Below are 18311 nucleotides of genomic sequence, written 5' to 3'. Positions count from 1 at the left end.
TTAGAATAGACGATTCTGTGATCCTCTATTGGACGGTGATATCGGCTCCAATATAAATGATAACACAAAGTTAATTCTTGGGAAATTTCCTTTGAATTTCATAAAAATGTTGACTCGTTGAAGAACTACTAGAAATAAGAATTTATACAAACATCTATTATATTTAAATGAGTAATTTGCATTAGGAAATGTATTTTGTAGTTTGAGTTGTATGCATTGTTTGAAAACTAAATAAAATAAAAGATCGCTAACGGCTATGATTGACGGCTCTAAGTCACCAATAAAAACGCTTCCAGCAAGACCCGCCCCCTAGGAAGAGGATTGACGTCAGGATTCCCCGCCCTGCTGCTTCCTCTTTCACAGTGGCCGTCAGCGAGAGACACCATGAAGGCGTCTGGCACAGTACGTAAAAACCTTTTTAAATCAATTTATAGTCGCTTAAACCTCACAGTTATGAACCGAGAACACACATAAGGCACCCGACTCTCCGTAACAATAACTTCACCCAACACAGGTTTAGGATTAAAGCGCTAAACTCGCTTTTGACGCGTTGATTGTAGCGGAGAGAAACATGGCGGCTGTAGAGATACTCCACGTGCTCAGTATTGAACACACACGCCACAGCACAGCTATTGAGTTTATCTGATATCTAACACACTCAAGTGATTTATTCTTATATACTAGACCGTTTAATGTCCTGGAGATCGGCGGTTGTCTTTGTTGTCTAAGCGCTAATCGCTCTCAGTTCATTTAGAGGCACTAAGTACCCGGATGCTCGCTTGATTTACATTTATTCATTTAGCAGATGCTTTTATCCAAAGCGACTTACAAATGAGGATAGTAGTGTAAGCAATCAAAAACAACAAAAAGAGCAATGATATGTGTGTTATAACAAGTCTCAGTTAGGATAACACAGTACACGTAGCATGGCCTTTTAAATAATATAATAAATAAAAAGAAAACGGATAGAAAAATAGAAGAATAGAGCAAGCTAGTGTTAGAGGTCTTTACACACACACACACACACACACACACACACACACACACATATATATATATATATATATATATATATATATATATATATATATAGGGACGCACTAAGTACCCGGATGCTAGCTTGATTTAGTAGTGACTGTTATTTTGTGCACATTTAAGTAAATATGCATCATGTTATTCATGTTTGGTAAGTCGAAAATGTTTAACTATGCTGTTTTTTTTTTGTGTTTAGTTTGTGAACTTAACCCTAACTAAACGTACTGCTAATGGTGTCAAACCACATTGAAATAAGATGCCAGTCTAATTAAATAAATAGAAAATTGCATTCAATTGCAAATAACATTGAATCAAACTTAATTTTTTTTTTTAAGTGGGCAAGATTAAGTATTTTCTCGGTGCACTATGATTATATCTTAAATTAATAAAATATATTTTTTCAGTCACGTGTACTAGTTAGCCAGGTCTTCCCAGTTTCCCAAGTAGGAAAATGTCATCAGTATTGATCTCTTTGTGTTTCTCTCTCTCTGCAGCTTCGGGAGTATAAGGTTGTTGGGCGTCTCTTGCCCTCCGCTAAAAACCCTGCACCCCCTCTGTACCGAATGAGGATCTTCGCCCCAAACCATGTGGTGGCCAAGTCTCGCTTCTGGTACTTCGTCTCCCAGCTGAGGAAGATGAAGAAAGCCTCCGGAGAGATTGTCTACTGTGGCCTGGTACGAATAAGGCTGTTCGATTCCCAGATGGGTTTTGGAGCTGCCAGATCAATACATATATTTTTTTACATGCAATATTACAGAATAACACTAACGACAAATCTCAGCTTGTAATAAATGAAAGATGATCAGCAATATCATTCACAAAAGAATATTCTGAAAGAACAGGTGTGCTGAAGTGAATCAGACATCCCATCACTATTAATGAGCAAAAGATGCAAACGAATGATTCGCTCTATTGAAGGGTGTTGAGTTGATTCCCTTTTGAGAGAGGGGGTCGAATCCCTTTGAGAGTGCTGTGAGATTCATGAACACTTTTGCGTTCAGCCTGCACACAAACCTAAAGGTCATTTCTTCCCAGTGTCATGCCCTTGCCATGTGTGCGAAAAGAAACCCTGAACCTTGTCGCCTTTCATAGGCTGTGAAGCGTGCCACTGAAAGTGAATTCAAGGAGCAACATGAGATCCTGCTGCACGCGTGTCGCTGTTCTGTGCTTATTACTCTTTAACAACTGTATCTGTGAAAACATGAATCTGTTCTTTTTGGTGGGTGGGGGTCGGTTCCCTGTTTTGACAGTGAGGGTTGATTACCTTTTTTTTACAGGTGAGGGTCGATTCCCTTGTTTTTTCTGGAATGGGCGTTGATTCCCTTTTTTTAGACAGGTGAGGGTTGATTCCCTTTTTTTAGACAGGTGAAGGTCGATTCCCTTTTTTTGACAAGTGAGGGTCGATTCCCTCTTAGACAGGTGAGGGTCGATTCCCTTTTTTTGACAGGTGAGGGTTGATTCCCATTTTAGACAGGGGAGGATCGATTCCCTTGTTTTTGATGGAATGGGCGTCGATTCCCTTTTTTTGACAGGTGAGGGTCGATTCCCTCTTTTAGACAGGTGAGGGTCAATTCCCTCTTTTAGACAGGTGAGGGTCAATTCCCTCTTTTAGACAGGTGAGGGTCGATTCCCTTTTTTTGACAGGTGAGGATTTATTCCCTTTTTTTGACAGGTGAGGGTTGATTCCCTTTTTTTGACAGGTGAGGGTTGATTCCCTTTTTTTGACAGGTGAGGGTTGATTCCTTTTTTTAGACAGGTGAAGGTCGATTCCCTTTTTTTGACAAGTGAGGGTCGATTCCCTCTTAGACAGGTGAGGGTCGATTCCCTCTTAGACAGGTGAGGGTCGATTACCTTTTTTTGACAGGTGAGGATCGATTCCCTTGTTTTTGATGGAATGGGCGTCGATTGCCTTTTTTTGACAAGTGAGGGTCGATTCCCTCTTTTAGACAGGTGAGGGTCAATTCCCTCTTTTAGACAGGTGAGGGTCAATTCCCTCTTTTAGACAGGTGAGGTTCGATTCCCTTTTTTTGACAAGTGAGGATTTATTCCCTTTTTTTGACAGGTAAGGGTTGATTCCCTTTTTTTGACAGGTGAGGGTTGATTCCCTTTTTTTGACAAGTGAGGATTTATTCCCTTTTTTTGACAGGTGAGGGTTGATTCCCTTTTTTTGACAGGTAAGGGTTGATTCCCTTTTTTTGACAGGTGAGGGTTGATTCCCTTTTTTTGACAGGTGAGGGTTGATTCCCTTTTTTTGACAGGTAAGGGTTGATTCCCTTTTTTTGACAAGTGAGGGTTGATTCCCTTTTTTTGACAGGTGAAGGTCGATTCCCTTTTTTTTGATGGAATGGGCGTCGATTCCCTTTTTTGACAAGTGAGGGTTGATTCCCTTTTTAGACGGGTAAGGTGGGGCTGATTCCCTGTTTGTGATGGGGTGGGGTTCGAAAGCAGGATGCCCAGAGCTTATCCTGTTGCTTTGAGATGCTACAAAATAGTGTTTAATCCAGTTGCAAGTCATGATTGTTTTTTTTTGTTTTTTTTCTCTTTTCTGAGATGACCTGGCTGGAGCCTAAACTCTTGTTTGATCTCTTGTGTTCTTGCACAGGTCCATGAGAAATCTCCCCTCAAGGTGAAAAACTTCGGCATCTGGCTGCGTTACGACTCTCGCAGTGGGACCCACAACATGTACCGCGAGTACAGAGACCTGACCACGTCTGGAGCGGTCACTCAGTGCTGTGAGTTACACACAAACACACTCGTTCAGCCTGCACACACAAACCCAAAGGTCATTTCCTCCCAGTGTCATGCCCTTGCCATGTGTGCACAAAGAAACACCGAACCTTGTCGCCTTTCACAGGCTGTCAAACGTGCCTCTGAAAGTGAAATCAAGGTGCGACACGAGATCCTGTCTGCAGGAGCGATGCTGCTGTGTTTTAACTCTATGGTAAATGTCACGTATTTGATGTGTGCTTCAGATCGTGATATGGGAGCCAGGCATCGCGCTCGTGCCCACGCCATCCAGATCATGAAGGTGCAGATCATCCCAGCCAACAAATGCCGCAGACCCGCCATCAAGCAGTTCCACGTGAGTTTGCATGGTCAAATAATGCTAATGAGTTCCAGCTTTTATCTCATGCACATTAACTGTGATTTATTGAAACTTGCATCTAAAGGCTTTAATATTTAATCTCTCGATTCAACAGGACTCCAAGATCAAGTTCCCTCTTCCTCACAGGGTTCTGCGTCGCCAGCACAAGCCCCGTTTCACCACCAAGAGACCAAACACTTTCTTTTAAAGTGTATGTTTGTGCTTTTCACATTACAGATGAATAAAAGTGGAGAACGTCAAAATCTTGTTTCCTGGTTCTTTAACGAACTCAAAGTGCTTGACAGATTGCGGAGGTGCTCAAATGATAAAGAGTCGCCTTACAATTAGAAAGAGGTGAAACTTAAAAAAAAATAACAATTTTAGGACCAATAATTTAGCATTGTGAGATTATTGACAATTTGTTTACATTTTTGCATCTTGGGTTTTTGTTCATGTTTTCCATTTTTATATTTGTTTAGTCAATTTTAATAAACAGCAGTAATCTTTGAGAACAATATTTTTCTTCTACAGTGAGATTTTTATTGTATAATTGTGCATTAAATTGCACGTTAATTGACAATTATAATAATGTGACAGGCAAAATAATGAACTTTAAAGGAAAACGGTAGTAAACCGTTACAAGTGTAATTTAAGTCTGCATTTTTCTGGTAATGAAGTAGCTATAATTTGATTTGCAATTTTAAATTAAATATTAATTAAATTTACAAATTTTAATTTATGCATTTAGCAGAAGCTTTTATCCAAAGTGACTTACATTGCATTCAGGCTATCAATTTTTAATTTCGAAATCCATTTTCATTGTATTTCATACAAATGCGTAGTAAATATAGACCGCATTTGCAGGTGTGCATAAATTCAGCAGCCCTATTTCTAGTTTTAAGCTCATAGTTTGAAAGCCACATTTTGGGGAAAATTGATTTTAATGAGAACCAATCTGTTTGAAATACGGGTGCTGTGTTTCTCAGTCGCCACCACAAGATGGCAGAGTTTGACCGCGAACGGTTTCTTACTAAAGCGTGGCATCATATATTCTATTTAATTCTATAATCTGGTGTTGCGCTTCAGTATTATTAGCGTATTACACAAAAACATCATATAATAATTCTGCTCTTATTATGGCATTCTCAGTCTCAAAGCCAGTATTATTTTAAGGCATCATCGATTTCTTTGATAGAGTTAACACTTTATTTAGATAAATGAGCTTCAGGTGTGTTTGATTAGGAGCTGGATTTAATTAGATACAGACAATTTTAGAAGTGAAAGAATTATTAGGAAGCCTTATATTGATATAGATGACGTCGTCCTCAACACTACTCAAATATTCTCAGGTAAAACCTTTTTTTATTTTTGTTTTGGTGCTCTTTTTGTTTGATATGGCGTTACTGGGGGTTTATTGGTGGTTGCTTTATGACCCTAAAGTTGGAAAAGCCAGGTACTTAAAAATGTTGGCCGAATTGAAAATATCACATTAGGTACATTTTTTTTTTTTTAACAAAACGCTAAACGGTGGGCGGGGCCTATGCGTGACACTTCTCCACACGTCACGTGGCGCCCCCTGCTGGTGCATCAGCCTGAAGGTGGTATATTGATTTATTGATCTATGGGTTCGACTGCTTCAGTTGTGGGCTGTGTGTCCACTTCCTCCTGGGGCACACTTTCCAGGAAGTGTCCGGCACTTAAACCTCAAACCACATATTCCACAGCACATAAAGCTCTCGGTTCAGTTGATTACAGGCAAGCAGAGCGAGTCTCACGCCTGTGATGGCCTCAGTGTGTGTGTTTATGTGTTTTATGAGGAGAAAAGTGGAAGGTCACAAATCAGATTCTCTGCAGAAATGTCCAGTGAGGACAACTGAGGTAAAACCTGTGAATTCTGCAATGAAATACTTCGATATGTGCGCCCCCCGTCCATGATATGACTCTCGCCACATCCCAAAACTGCTCTACTGGATTGAGATCTGGTGATTCGATGTGTAAAAGTGTGTAACACGTAACATAGCCTATATACTCTCTTCTGAGTTTCAGTTCTTGATTGTGACGCGCTTAATTTTGTCAAACTCAAAAGACAGAAAGCGACACCCCATTTGTTTTCTTTATTTTACAAAAGCACAGTGTTTTATTTTCATTGTGAGTATACACAAATAAAAGTGTTTGACACGACTGAAGTACAAAGCCTACATAATAAATAATAGTTTAGCATTTGGATATGTCAAAAATATAGAATATTATGGAATATTTTGATTTGTGCCGAATGCGAGAGGTAGGATACATGAGCACAAAACTTGAGTGTGCAAGTGAGAGACGCACATGGTCACTGTTTAGTGGGCTTTGTTTTCAAGTGCGCAACTCAAAGTATTCGCTGTTCTTCTGCTGGCGGCTGGTTATCAAACAGCGTTGCATTGCTGCAGGCGCCCCCTTCTGGATTGGGGGTGAATTGCCTGTATTCATTGCAAGGCCTCATGCACCAAACCGAGATGTCTGTACCGTAACGGTTCGGTATGAATACATGTATCGTTCCACCCCTAATGTGTGTGTGTGTGTATAAAACACATTTGAATAATTGCATCAATAATTGCAGGACTCACAATAAGAACTAAGAAAGTGAATAAAGTCGTTACATGTTGAATTTAATTAGTTTAACCCAATTTTTTGGTTTCCCTCATTAGCATTAAAGTGTCCTGAGAACACACTGGTGTACAACCGTTCTCCCACACACTACCTGAGTCAGAAGCGCTGACCCAGCAGCTCCCGGCCCACAGCACCCAGTTTGATTGATTGGACCGAGTTCCCACATTCAGGACACGGGGAGAGTTTCACAGGATATGCAGTAAAACGCAGAGAGCCATGTCAAAACCTCCCACTGCGGTAGTGCTTCAACACTTGGTCCAAGCAAACACTTAAAGTATAATGTTTTTGAGACACAGGATGACTACTGAAAACCTGCCATGAATGACTGGCCTCACACACGGATCTAAAAAGAGAGAAAATCAACATGGGAAAGGGGGAAAAAATGATTAAGTAGAACATTTCATGCTGGAGTATCAGAACAAATGACTGTAGTATGCAGTTTTTACTGTGTGCGGAGTATGAGAATGCATAGAATACACCGATGATCTATTTACAGTATAACACTGCCAGCAAATTCTATATATCTGGAGTCTTTATCCGTTAGCATCTGAATAGTAGTCATTAATTGGCCTCACAATACCCTCGAAGTATAAGATTAAGTTCAGAATATGAAATCCCACAATGCAATGTGCTCAACCTTCAATTCCCATAGAAGCATATTTCCACAATGGGCTAAAAAAAAAAGTAGTAATTACCTTTCTAATTTTTTATTCAGTGGTGAGATCAGAACTGTGGGATGTAGAGATGTGAAGTCAGAATTCCGAGGAAAAAGTGCTAGATTTGCATGATGCAAATGTAGAATTCCAAGAAAAAGGTCGGAATTGTGAAACATAAATTCAGAATTCCAGGAAAAAGGAAAACTGCAAAATGCAGACTCAAGATTCTAAGAAATGGTAGAATTGCAAGATAAAATATTGCAAGTAATTTTTTCTTTTTTTATTCTGTGGAAGGACCAGACTTCCATAATTTTCAGTCTGACAAATAAACCAAAAGTAAAATATAGTCTTGTTCTTGACTTGATCAGACATAAAAAATAAAAATAAAAAAATAAAAAACTACAATGCAAAATAATAATTTTTGTTAGGTGATTTTTATTTTTTTTAATGCTTTATTAATTCAATGCCACAAGAACATGAGGTATTACATATTCATGTTTAGTGATAATTGTATGCAAATCATACGAAGTAATGCGGTCACATGACAACAGGAGTTACTCTATAACAGTTGTTTGAGGTTTTGAAGGACTCTCATTCTGTTTATTCACGGCTGAAGCCTGTCATGGGAATATATCTGGAAGCAAGCTCAATTTCGGACCGGAAAACTTCCAATTAACGCTACCTACACCCGTGCACTTAGAGTGCATTAGTGTACATAACGGCTTTAGTGAGAATCAGTTTTCCTAGGGAGAAAATGCATGGATTTTTTTTACTTCTGGATGATTGTAAGTAAAATTTTCTCCATATGAAAACTGATTTTTTAATAATAAGTGATAAACCGTTAAAGACAGGCCTTTCGTGATCTCTGAGGTTGTTAATTTATTGTACAGTATATGCTTATCTGTTCACATGAATTAAATAACTTTTTAAATGTTTAATCGCAGAATTTGTGGTGAAAAACTACATTTCCCATGATGCTGTACAGGAAAAAACCTTATTTTATAAGCACAACGTTTTTTTTTTAGCCCCGCCCACTTTCATAAAATACTGTAATTAATTCTCTATACACTCAAAAAATTATTTCATATTTAATATTAGTCCTTTACATCACTAAAAGTAATTTTTTTTGCTTCAAATAAAAGTTTGTAATGTTGTGATTCTCCTTGTAGCTAGTTGGTTTGATTTATGGCTTATAATGCATTAACCAAAACTTTTTTAAAATCCTAAGCTTAAAAAATGGGCAGGCACTAAAGTTGTCCATTTAGTTTCAGATTGGTGGAGATTTCTTTGAGGAATCATGGGTAATGTAGTTTCTCATTAAGAAATGCATTGTTAAACATGATTCTAAATAGAAATAATGTGAACAGTAAGCTTCAAACGAAAGCATATACAAATGATGAACAACCCTCAGAGTGTCTTCAAATGTTTAAGAGATATTAAAAGTCCATTTGGAGAAAATAAAAAGAGTTTTTTATTTCACTTATGCTCTTTAATGCTCATATCTCCCGTGAATTTGTTGCTTCATCCAGTTTCTGCAAGGAAAACGCTTCTTCTGACCAAAATCCGCCCCCTTGTTCGCTCAAATAAAGCCAGCATTATCAGAAGACTGCGCAGAAAGAACTGAATACATGTGCTTTTCTATGTTCATTTAGTTCAAATTGACCTCTTTTGCTCTAAATGTCCAACAGTCTTTCCACAAATGGATTTTTGATCCATTAAGAAAAAAAAAATGTGGGAGAAAGAAGGCCTCTCCTTTCAGGTTGACAGCAGGGGAATTCTGGGATGTGTTGCCAGTGGCGACCACAGGATGAACTTGAGGAACGTCAGCGAGAGCGTTGGCCAAAGCGGAGCTCAAATATATCTGCTCTTTGTTTCCCACAGACAGGAGAGAAGCTTATTTTAACGTTCCAGAGGTTGAAAGTGCACTGCCAGCGTCTCAGCGTTGCTATAAAAAGATTTATACCTCAAAAAATTAAAAACAACTCGGACTGAAATCCAAACACTAATCGCATTTCACGGGTTTGTTCGGTTTGATTTAACTGGTGCTTCACCAATTATAAGCATCAGTTGATCGCTGTTATGTTTAATTGCTAAATCTTGACTTAATTTGCAGAATTAGATGAAGTTGCATTTATGAAACCTTTCTGTTGTGTTGAATATATGAGTACTGGATTTGTGTTAGGGTCAAATTCCAGGCAATTTGCTGACAATAACACCAGGAAAAACTAAAAAAAGTCATGTTTTGACATTCAAACCTGTATTGCAGCTTGTCAGAAGCTAAACAATATAAAATATGAGAAATTAATAATGGCTTTTCTGATACTTTCAGCCATTTTTCAGGATTGATTTTTGACGAATTGCATGAAAAACAAAAAAGGGGTCCGTTTCACCTCAAAACCCTCGTAGACACCAAATTGTGTACAAGCTCTCCAAAACACATTTTTGTGTTGAAACTTGGCATGCTCATCCATGACCCCAAGTGAGACCAATCCACCAAATTTCAAGAACAAATAAATAGTTGAACCAGTGTTTCAAATGTTTTTAAAATCAAGTTTGGGTCAAATTGACTTGCAATATAATAGGAGGGTTTTAAAAACTGTAGTTTGATTTGATAAGTAGTCATGTATTTCATATTTAAGTCTTTGAACAAACTACAGTAAAGGTGTTTTGAGACTCTTTTTCTGTTTATTAAAGTGTTGAACTTTGGGAAATCGCATGGAAACCAATGGGAGTCAGATTTTAATCCAAAAACCACCGTAGTCGCCAAATTGTGTTCAGGCTTTCTAAAACACATCTGTGTCTTGAATCTCTGCGTGCATGTTCAAGACCCCAAAAGAGAAACATCCACCAAATCTGAAGAAGAAATGAATAGTGAAACCAGAGTTTCAAGCTGTTTAAAAATCAATTATGGGTCAATAAACGATAAAACAATTAATAATGTATTTAAGTTTTACAATGAAATAAAAATGTATTTTTAAAATAACTGTCATCTTATAAAGCACAGATTCACTGCTGTAATATCATAATGTTGTATATTTTCATAAACTCTAAAGTACATTTTTTTTTCTATGTTCGTTTCTTTCCGAGCCAAATCTTGATGGAGGCCGGTCTCCCGCGGCATGCTGGGAGTTTTCAGCTCGATCTGAGAGTGTGACGAGGCATGGCACGCTAGAGACACACCGGGACTGTCATCGACGGGAGCCCAGAGTTTGACAAACTGTTTCCCTCTTTTCCAGAAGAGCCCGTCCCGTTCAAGAGCTCCGGCCGTCTGAATGGAGGCTTGTGTTCGTCCCGGACCCACACCTCTCTCTCGGGAAACTTCACACGTGTCTAAATTACAGGTAAAGGCCGCTCAGGACCAGGATGTTGAGCTGATTTAAAGCAAGCAGACTTCTGAGGCTCAGATTGCTTCACTGACTGGGTGGCCAGACAAGAACAGTTCATGTCTGCAAACTTATATTTTTTTGTCACTTTTAGAAGCAATAGATTGATTGTTTCCTCATTTCATGATTTGCACAACAAAAATATAATTAAATATTCCCTAAAACACTTAAAAAGGCAAGGCATGGCAAGTTTATGTAAATAGCAAACTTCAATGGTAATTCTTTACATAAAAGGAAGTAAAATAATCATAAATAAAATCAACAAGGAATGTAAAAACATTTACATTTATTTAAAAACTGATTACAAATTCATTTAAAACAGTTAAAGATATGAAACTAATATATATATATATATATATATATATATATATATATATATATATATATATATAATACAGTGAAAAAAAGAGAATAATTTGATATTACATTTATAAAAAAATGGCTAAATAATATTTATTTATATGCCGTTCTAGAAAAAAATTAAATAAATATAAAATATATTATTTATTATATAAATATATTTATAAATTCTACAAATAAATGTATTTTTTTTTAAATTAGTCTTATATTTAATTTTATCATGCATTTCATATTTTAGTTTTTGACAAACCTTGATAATGGTTTTCTGATACTTTTAGTTGTTTTTCAAAGTGTTATTTCTACCTTTAAAGGATGCAATTTAATATATTTACATTTTAATCTTTAAATCTTAATAAATTTTGTTGGGGTTTTTTTTGTGAAAAAATTAAAAAATATATATAATTATGCATTCATTTAAATGAAATATATTAAATAAACATATATTTCTGGTTGCATGTCCATGTCCAGACACTAAACAGCTGGATCCGGACAATGCGGCGATTGTTTACTGTGAGGTTTTCACAGCCTTATTTCTGCTTTACACACATAACACATAAATACATGCATGAGCGAGAGTGTATTTCACATGGAAACTCTTCTCCTCAATGTATACCGTGTTTCAGTGCTGTTATGGAAAAGTAATTGCAGTAATTTTCTGGGGAATGACATGCCTCATGAGCTCAGGGGCTTTCCCTGCAAAACGCCAATAGAAACACTTCAGAAACACTCTCACCTTTCCACAGAGAACCGGTGGAGCGGCACACACACACACACACACACACACACACACACACATATACACACACACACACAGTCAGTGCTTCTGTAGGTGGTTAAAGGAATATACAGGGTTGAATATGAGTGCAACTCTATTGAGAGGACTGTATTTGTGGCGTGTAAGAAGGAGGTTTAAAAGCAGAAATGTGTTTTTATTAAAGCACTCGCATGAATTATTCAGTAAAAAGTTTGTTATTTGATCTGGGACGTTGTGTAAATCATCCTTTCTACTGTTTTCTATAATTCCTGTGGGTGGAAATTGTAGAAATAGACTTTGTAAACCAGTAATAACATCACGTCCCATCATGCAAGAGTTTCCATGTTCATATATTAAGTTATTTATATATAACATTTTTAATCTATTTTTTTTTTCATATTGTATTAATAAATATGTTTAATATTACGTAACTATAAATAAACAAATACATTTGGATTTTATATTAAAATATTTTATTTGTAAATTATTTTATTTGTGTATTTTTATAGGTATATTTATAAATAACGAAACAAATATTATAAATAAAAATATTTATACATCTATTTACATGTTTAGAAATGTATTTTTTTTATTGTAAATATACAATTAAAGGGACATTACACCCAAAAATTAAATTTCTGTCATTAATTTCTCACTTTCATGTCGTTCCAAAACTAAAACCATCGTTTGTCTACAGAACAACAACACAAATAATTATGAAATCAGAGAGTGAACCAGTGAATAATGTATAACATATAGTACACAATAAATATAATAATAGTACAATAATAGACATCTATGGTTTAACAGTAATGTTACGTGAATACTGTTTGTGTGCAAAGAAAACAAAAATAACGACTTTATTCAAAAATGTCTTCTCCCGTTAATGCAAGCTATATAGACATATATTGTTTAATAATAAAAATGACAGAAACACAACAAAAACCTAAATAAATCCGAACACAATTCAATATATTAAAAAATTTAATAAGTTAAAAAGTTGAATAATGAAAGTGTGCTATTAGTGTATTTATTTTAAACTTAAAATAAGAAATTATGCTTTTAGTTGACCTTTTATGTACTTTTCATTAAATGTCATTTAAGTATATACATTTAAGTTCATTTAAGTTATACTTACAAAAAGTCTAAATATATTTGTGTTTTCATTGTTATACTCTAGAGGGCGCTGGTACACATCTTCTGCACAGAATTTCCAAGAAAGCACAGGTGAAGAAGAAAAAGGAAGAGCAGATGCTAACAAATGTAATCTAACACGATCATCTGACATGAAACCGCATCAAAACTGTGACGTTATGGAATAAAATGTGGACCAATGAAGAAATAATAATTACAGTTGATCGACTCCATCGACGTTTTGATCATCTTTCTGATTCCAATTCATAGTCTTTTTTTCAGCATTTTGTTCAAAATGTTATTTCTTCATTTTTATTAAACTTACCCTCATTAAAGAGTTAAAAAATAACGCATGAAGCTAGAAATTTTTTTTAGTTTACAAGCAGATGCTGTGTTCTTTCTTTTAGATGTTTTTATGTTCAGATATTCATATAACAATAAATATACAAATTATAACCTAAATAGGGACATAGTAGTATAATAGTATGATGTAAAGTTCACTAAAAGAAAACTTATGAGTATACTTGCATATAAAGTAGTTAACAGAGACTATACTTCAAAGTGTATTTAATTAGTAAACTATCAGAGGTAAACTAGTTGTGCACTCAAAGTTTGCTACTGTTATACTTAAAGGACACTTAAAAGTATACTTTTATACACTAGAAAGAGTATTGAAACAGTACACTTACAAGTATACCACCAGAACACTGATATTTGTATACTTGCTACATAATAATACAAGTATACCTGGTAAAATAAACTTGAAGTATACTACTTTTGTTTTAGGTAAGGGGAGCTTCAAATAGAAATTTCCCATGAGTGAAACATGCTGGTGGTCAGCGGGAGCTTTCTTTGTTTAAACGCTGGACAAATAACCAGAAAGTCCATGTGTCCTGCAGGAGGAAACACAAACACTGAGGGATTGTGTGTGTCTCACAGCTGGATTCAGGAATGTTTCCTACGACACACGGTCATCTCACGTCTGCAGACACACAGATGCCACGGCCGGCCGCTCGAGACAAAACCATGAACACAGGAAAGACTGGAGAACCAGCTCGGATTAAACCAGAGCCGCTCGTCTGCAGGTAAAGTCCTGGCCTAAATAATGTATGAAAACTTACAGGTGCATTATGGTAAAGAAATATGTAAGGAAAACATCTAAAATATAACATATAATGTCACATAAATTCTTAATGGTCCTTAAAAGAAAATATAATAAATAACTAAATAAATAAGTGTGTGTGTGTGTGTGTGTGTGTTTCTGTTAGGGGGGAAATGAGCTCAATTTTCGTAAAAAAATAATTTAACAAAAATAGGAGTATCACTTAAATAGTCTTAATAAAAATTTGAAAAAAATAATATAATAAAATGTATTTTAATTATAATATGATTTTAACGTTTAAATCAAAATTATAACCGAATAAATGCACATTAAAAATCATAAAACATATAAATAAATAATGTAGTGAAAATGTTACAAAAATGTGAAGAAAAATACTATAAAAATATGAAGAAAAAAAAATAATTTGAAGGTAAAAGTGCATATATAAATAAATGCAAAATCAATGCATAAAAAAAAACTTAATTGTCTTTAAAATAGGCTTAATTTTCTGGAAAATGTGAACAATGTAATTGAACGAATGAATAAATGAATAACACACACTATAAAAAAAGTACAACAACAATCAAATGCATAATAATAATGACAAAATGATCAAAACATGCTTAAAATAATATTAGAAAAATAAGCGTAATCAAGCCTTAATACTTTTTCCCCTTGTGATTTGAAGTCAAATGTGTCCTGGCCATGGTTTGATGAGATTCACCAGCTGTGTGCATGCAGATGTTTCTGGATGAGAATAGATGTTTGGGCAGAATCTGGAGCGGCCAACGTCCCACCAGACAAGCTGAACACAAATAAACTGAGCTGCTGCTTTTGCTGAGGAGCGAAAGACAGATGGATAGAAGGAAAACAGAGAGAAGGAGAGAACGACGGGGCTGGTTTGGGGGTTGAAGGGTCAGACAGCAGCTTTATGGGCCGTGCATGACGCTTCACCAGACCGAACTATTCAAAGCAGCTCAGAGGAACTGTTCCACAGACGGAGATCAGACTCCACCGGAGCTTCTGTGATGCTCTGACAAACTCAACTGATGTCGGATCACACTGACTGAATAACTAAACACTGCTAGGGGAAATAAATGTGTGTTCGATATTTAAAGATTTGTTTAAAAAACATTATTGCACATTTGCCAAATGCTGACAATATATAATGCCTTTTATTAGACAGGGCAATTAAAAAGAGGAGAATTACGAATTAATGAAGAATTAAGAGGGAATGTTTTGTTCCTTAATGAATCAGAACATTTGAGCGATTCGGTTGAGTGAACGATTCAATGTCTCACTTATGAAAACAGTCACTTGTTTTGTTCCTTAATGAATCAGAACATTTGAGCGATTCGGTTGAGTGAACGATTCAATGTCTCACTTATGAAAACAGTCACTTGTTTTGTTCCTTAATGAATCAGAACATTTGAGCGATTCGGTTGAGTGAACGATTCAATGTCTTGTTAATGAAAACAGTCACAACTACCTAGCAACCACTTAGGACACATTAGAAACCACATTGGCAACCACATAAGAATGTCAATGACATTTTCATGACATATCTGAATGGATGTTTCAATATAATTTTTTTTTAACCTATAAATCAAATAATATATAAGTATGATATAAAAATAAATGTTGGTAATGTAATTGTTTTCCACGCCAAGTCATAAATTGTATCATATAACTTCTAATTCTAATGCTTTATTTACAGTACAGACAGTTTTTATTAGTGAGTCATTGAATCATTCACTCAATGTTTCATTCAAAAATGCTCACACAGAGCCTCTTAACAGTCTGAAACTGACTGAAGGATCCAGCTCTTTAGTGATGGAGGCCGTTGAAATAAGCAGATATTACTGCTCCCCAGATGTCTGTTTATTCCCTCTCCTTCTCCTTCGCTCGTAATGACTTTTCCAGGAGCAGCAGCTTTGATGCCGGTCATTTGAGCGTGTCACAGTATTTCTCCTCACACGTTCCTTCAGTCTCTGTCCAGAGCCGGTCGGCTCCTGAGGGCTTCAGAGTTACAGCACATGGCACACGGGAATCGCTATAAACATTCACGCTCTAAGCCAACTGCTAATGCACGCGTTTAACGAAATCCCTATGAGATGTCAGTGCAAATCCAGCGGAGTACCCAAAAGAAATGCATGTCTCTTCTGTAACTATGTTCCTGAGTTTATATCTCACAATTCCTACATTTTCCTCGCAATTCTGAGAAAAAAAAAAGTTTACATATTGCATTTTTTTTTTTGCAATGGTGGAAACTGTTTTTTAAGAAGCACTGAGATTGTTTTAGTAGCAATCATCTGGCCTGTCTTCATGTCGCTCCTCGTACCCAAGCAAACGCGTCGGCTTCAAATGATGTGTGAAGCAGACTGACAGTGATGTACTGTGACTCAATAACAAGTGTTCGCACGGCGTTCCAGAAGATTTCACTGAAGGAAGTCTGCAGTAACAAGCCAGAATCCATTTTTAGCAGCAGTGTCTTAAAGTAGGTCAGTTTTTATATTTGTCAGCGCTCTGTCATCTCATGAGGTCCTGAGTTTGACGGGTTGGTCTTGGGGTATTTTGAGGCTAAGTATCTATCTATCTGTAGAAATGACCGGCATGTTAAATGCACTTGTGTTTATTGTTCACGGTTAAGATTGCTTTGGTATCATGTTTCGCCTTTGAATGCTCGACACATCATAATAACCAATGCCAGAATCAACAACAAGTGTAGATTAGTAAGTAACCTAAATAAAAAAAAAATTTATATATATATTGCGAAGCATGATGGTCATCCAGCCATTCCACAATATAATAAATGTGGTCTGTTAAGTCTTCTCAGTCTGCCAAAAGCATAAAAATATGTTGTTGTGGTTTTGTGCTGATGCTGTTTTCCAAAGCAACAGACCTTGGTGAATAAATAAGCATTTTTGGGTGACCTTTATCCTAATTTTACCCCCAAATCAGCCACCTCTAGTCTGAAATTACAATCCAAACACCTCCATCTGGCGTTCAGATGTAGACAAATAACTGCTGCATAAATGCTCCATTGAATAAAGAAGTAAAAACAGTTTCTGCTGGCGAGCATGGAACACAATCCACTTTCGCAGTTAACAAACTTCACTTTTTATTTGCTGCACGGCCTCACGCAAACCGAGGAAAGGGAACGTGGCGATAAGTTTTATCTGCAAACTCCTACTGCTGCTGGTTAATGTGAAACATACTCTGTCATAACAGACCGCTTCGCAGTCCATTAGTGAATGATTGGGGAACGCGTAATGGGTTTAAGAGCTGTGTGACAGGACTCAGATGGGATCTGGCCCCCCGTCGGCTCCCGCTGACTACTGTCTTTGTTTCAGCACGTCGTCTGCTACATGTTTCTGTCTGCGTCATTTTAAAACTCAATTACACGTGGATTATTTGAACTAAAATGCATGTTTTCTGTTTTTGGTGGAAGGGGTCAAATCGCGGCTTTCGCTTACTGCGCTCGATCTCGACCCGCCTCGGTGCCGACACACTTTGATAAGACAAACACAGCAGAAGTTTCAGCTGTACTTGAGCCCCGTGAACATGAAATGCATTTAGCATTTGCTATGGAGATTTCTAAGTGTGGGTCCATTCTAATCAAATTGAGCTTGACTGCTGTTTAGAGTTTGGCTGTATAACACAATCACCAAATTATATGCTCTCGCTTCATTACCTTTAAAACCAGCAGTGCATTAACCCGAGAAACACTCATATTTAGGCCTAAATGTGAGATTGACGAATTTGCATATCAAACTTGGATTGCACAGTTTTAACATAAACTCATAAACTTATGCATTGTTTTAGTTTGACTGAATGTTTCAAACGATTATCACAAATATGACATTTTATGCAAGTAAAAAGTTGCCTCAGCAGCTAGTTATTCTCAGAGCTGATAGTTTAGTTGATGAATGAGTTAGTTTGCGTGTATGCTGCTCTTTTCAAACAGCAGGTCATGATGGAGAAGGACAGGACGTCCGCACAGGACACACAGCCCTTTACTCTGACATTTAATACCTGATAATGTGCTTAAATTAAACATTGGTCCGGCCTGTCAGCTCTGATCTCGTCACAAATTACAACGTGCTGACCAAACGCTAACCAAGACCACTAATTGTAAGTGATTACTGTGCAT

At 36.6% G+C, this 18311-nt stretch overlaps 2 protein-coding genes and 2 non-coding genes across 4 annotated transcripts in view; all 4 read left to right on the top strand.

Moving 5' to 3' along the window:
* Nucleotides 1-285: 285 nt before the first annotated feature.
* LOC127979538 (60S ribosomal protein L18a) lies at nucleotides 286-4383 on the top strand. Its single transcript, XM_052585070.1, has 5 exons — nucleotides 286-402; nucleotides 1530-1709; nucleotides 3638-3767; nucleotides 4008-4117; nucleotides 4236-4383. Exons 1-5 carry the CDS (start codon nucleotides 385-387, stop codon nucleotides 4326-4328), a joined length of 531 nt encoding a protein of 176 aa, XP_052441030.1. The 5' UTR covers nucleotides 286-384; the 3' UTR covers nucleotides 4329-4383.
* On the top strand, nucleotides 2037-2171 carry LOC127981837 (small nucleolar RNA SNORA68). Its single transcript, XR_008160432.1, has one exon. It is a non-coding gene; the product is annotated as a small nucleolar RNA SNORA68 (small nucleolar RNA).
* Nucleotides 3799-3933, top strand: LOC127981826 (small nucleolar RNA SNORA68). Its single transcript, XR_008160431.1, has one exon. It is a non-coding gene; the product is annotated as a small nucleolar RNA SNORA68 (small nucleolar RNA).
* A 1003-nt stretch (nucleotides 4384-5386) lies between the features above and the next one.
* The window catches only part of LOC127979515 (parathyroid hormone-related protein), an 85999-nt gene continuing 73074 nt past the window's right edge, over nucleotides 5387-18311 (top strand). The window contains exons 1-3 of the mRNA XM_052585042.1: nucleotides 5387-5469; nucleotides 10662-10766; nucleotides 13956-14141. The gene's annotated coding sequence lies outside the window, so the exon portion shown is untranslated. The remainder of the gene's footprint in view (nucleotides 5470-10661; nucleotides 10767-13955; nucleotides 14142-18311) is intronic.

Source organism: Carassius gibelio, chromosome A4 (assembly GCF_023724105.1).
Source record: "Carassius gibelio isolate Cgi1373 ecotype wild population from Czech Republic chromosome A4, carGib1.2-hapl.c, whole genome shotgun sequence".
In the NCBI taxonomy this organism is placed as follows: Eukaryota; Metazoa; Chordata; class Actinopteri; order Cypriniformes; family Cyprinidae; genus Carassius; species Carassius gibelio.
The sequence above is the reverse complement of the archived record's forward strand: the minus strand, read 5'-3'. Positions and strand labels throughout refer to the sequence as shown.

Coding starts and splice junctions, on each gene's coding strand:
- LOC127979538 (XM_052585070.1), top strand. Junction 1,710..3,637: donor AGATTGTCTACTGTGGCCTG/GTACGAATAAGG, acceptor GTTCTTGCACAG/GTCCATGAGAAATCTCCCCT. Junction 3,768..4,007: donor TGGAGCGGTCACTCAGTGCT/GTGAGTTACACA, acceptor TGTGTGCTTCAG/ATCGTGATATGGGAGCCAGG.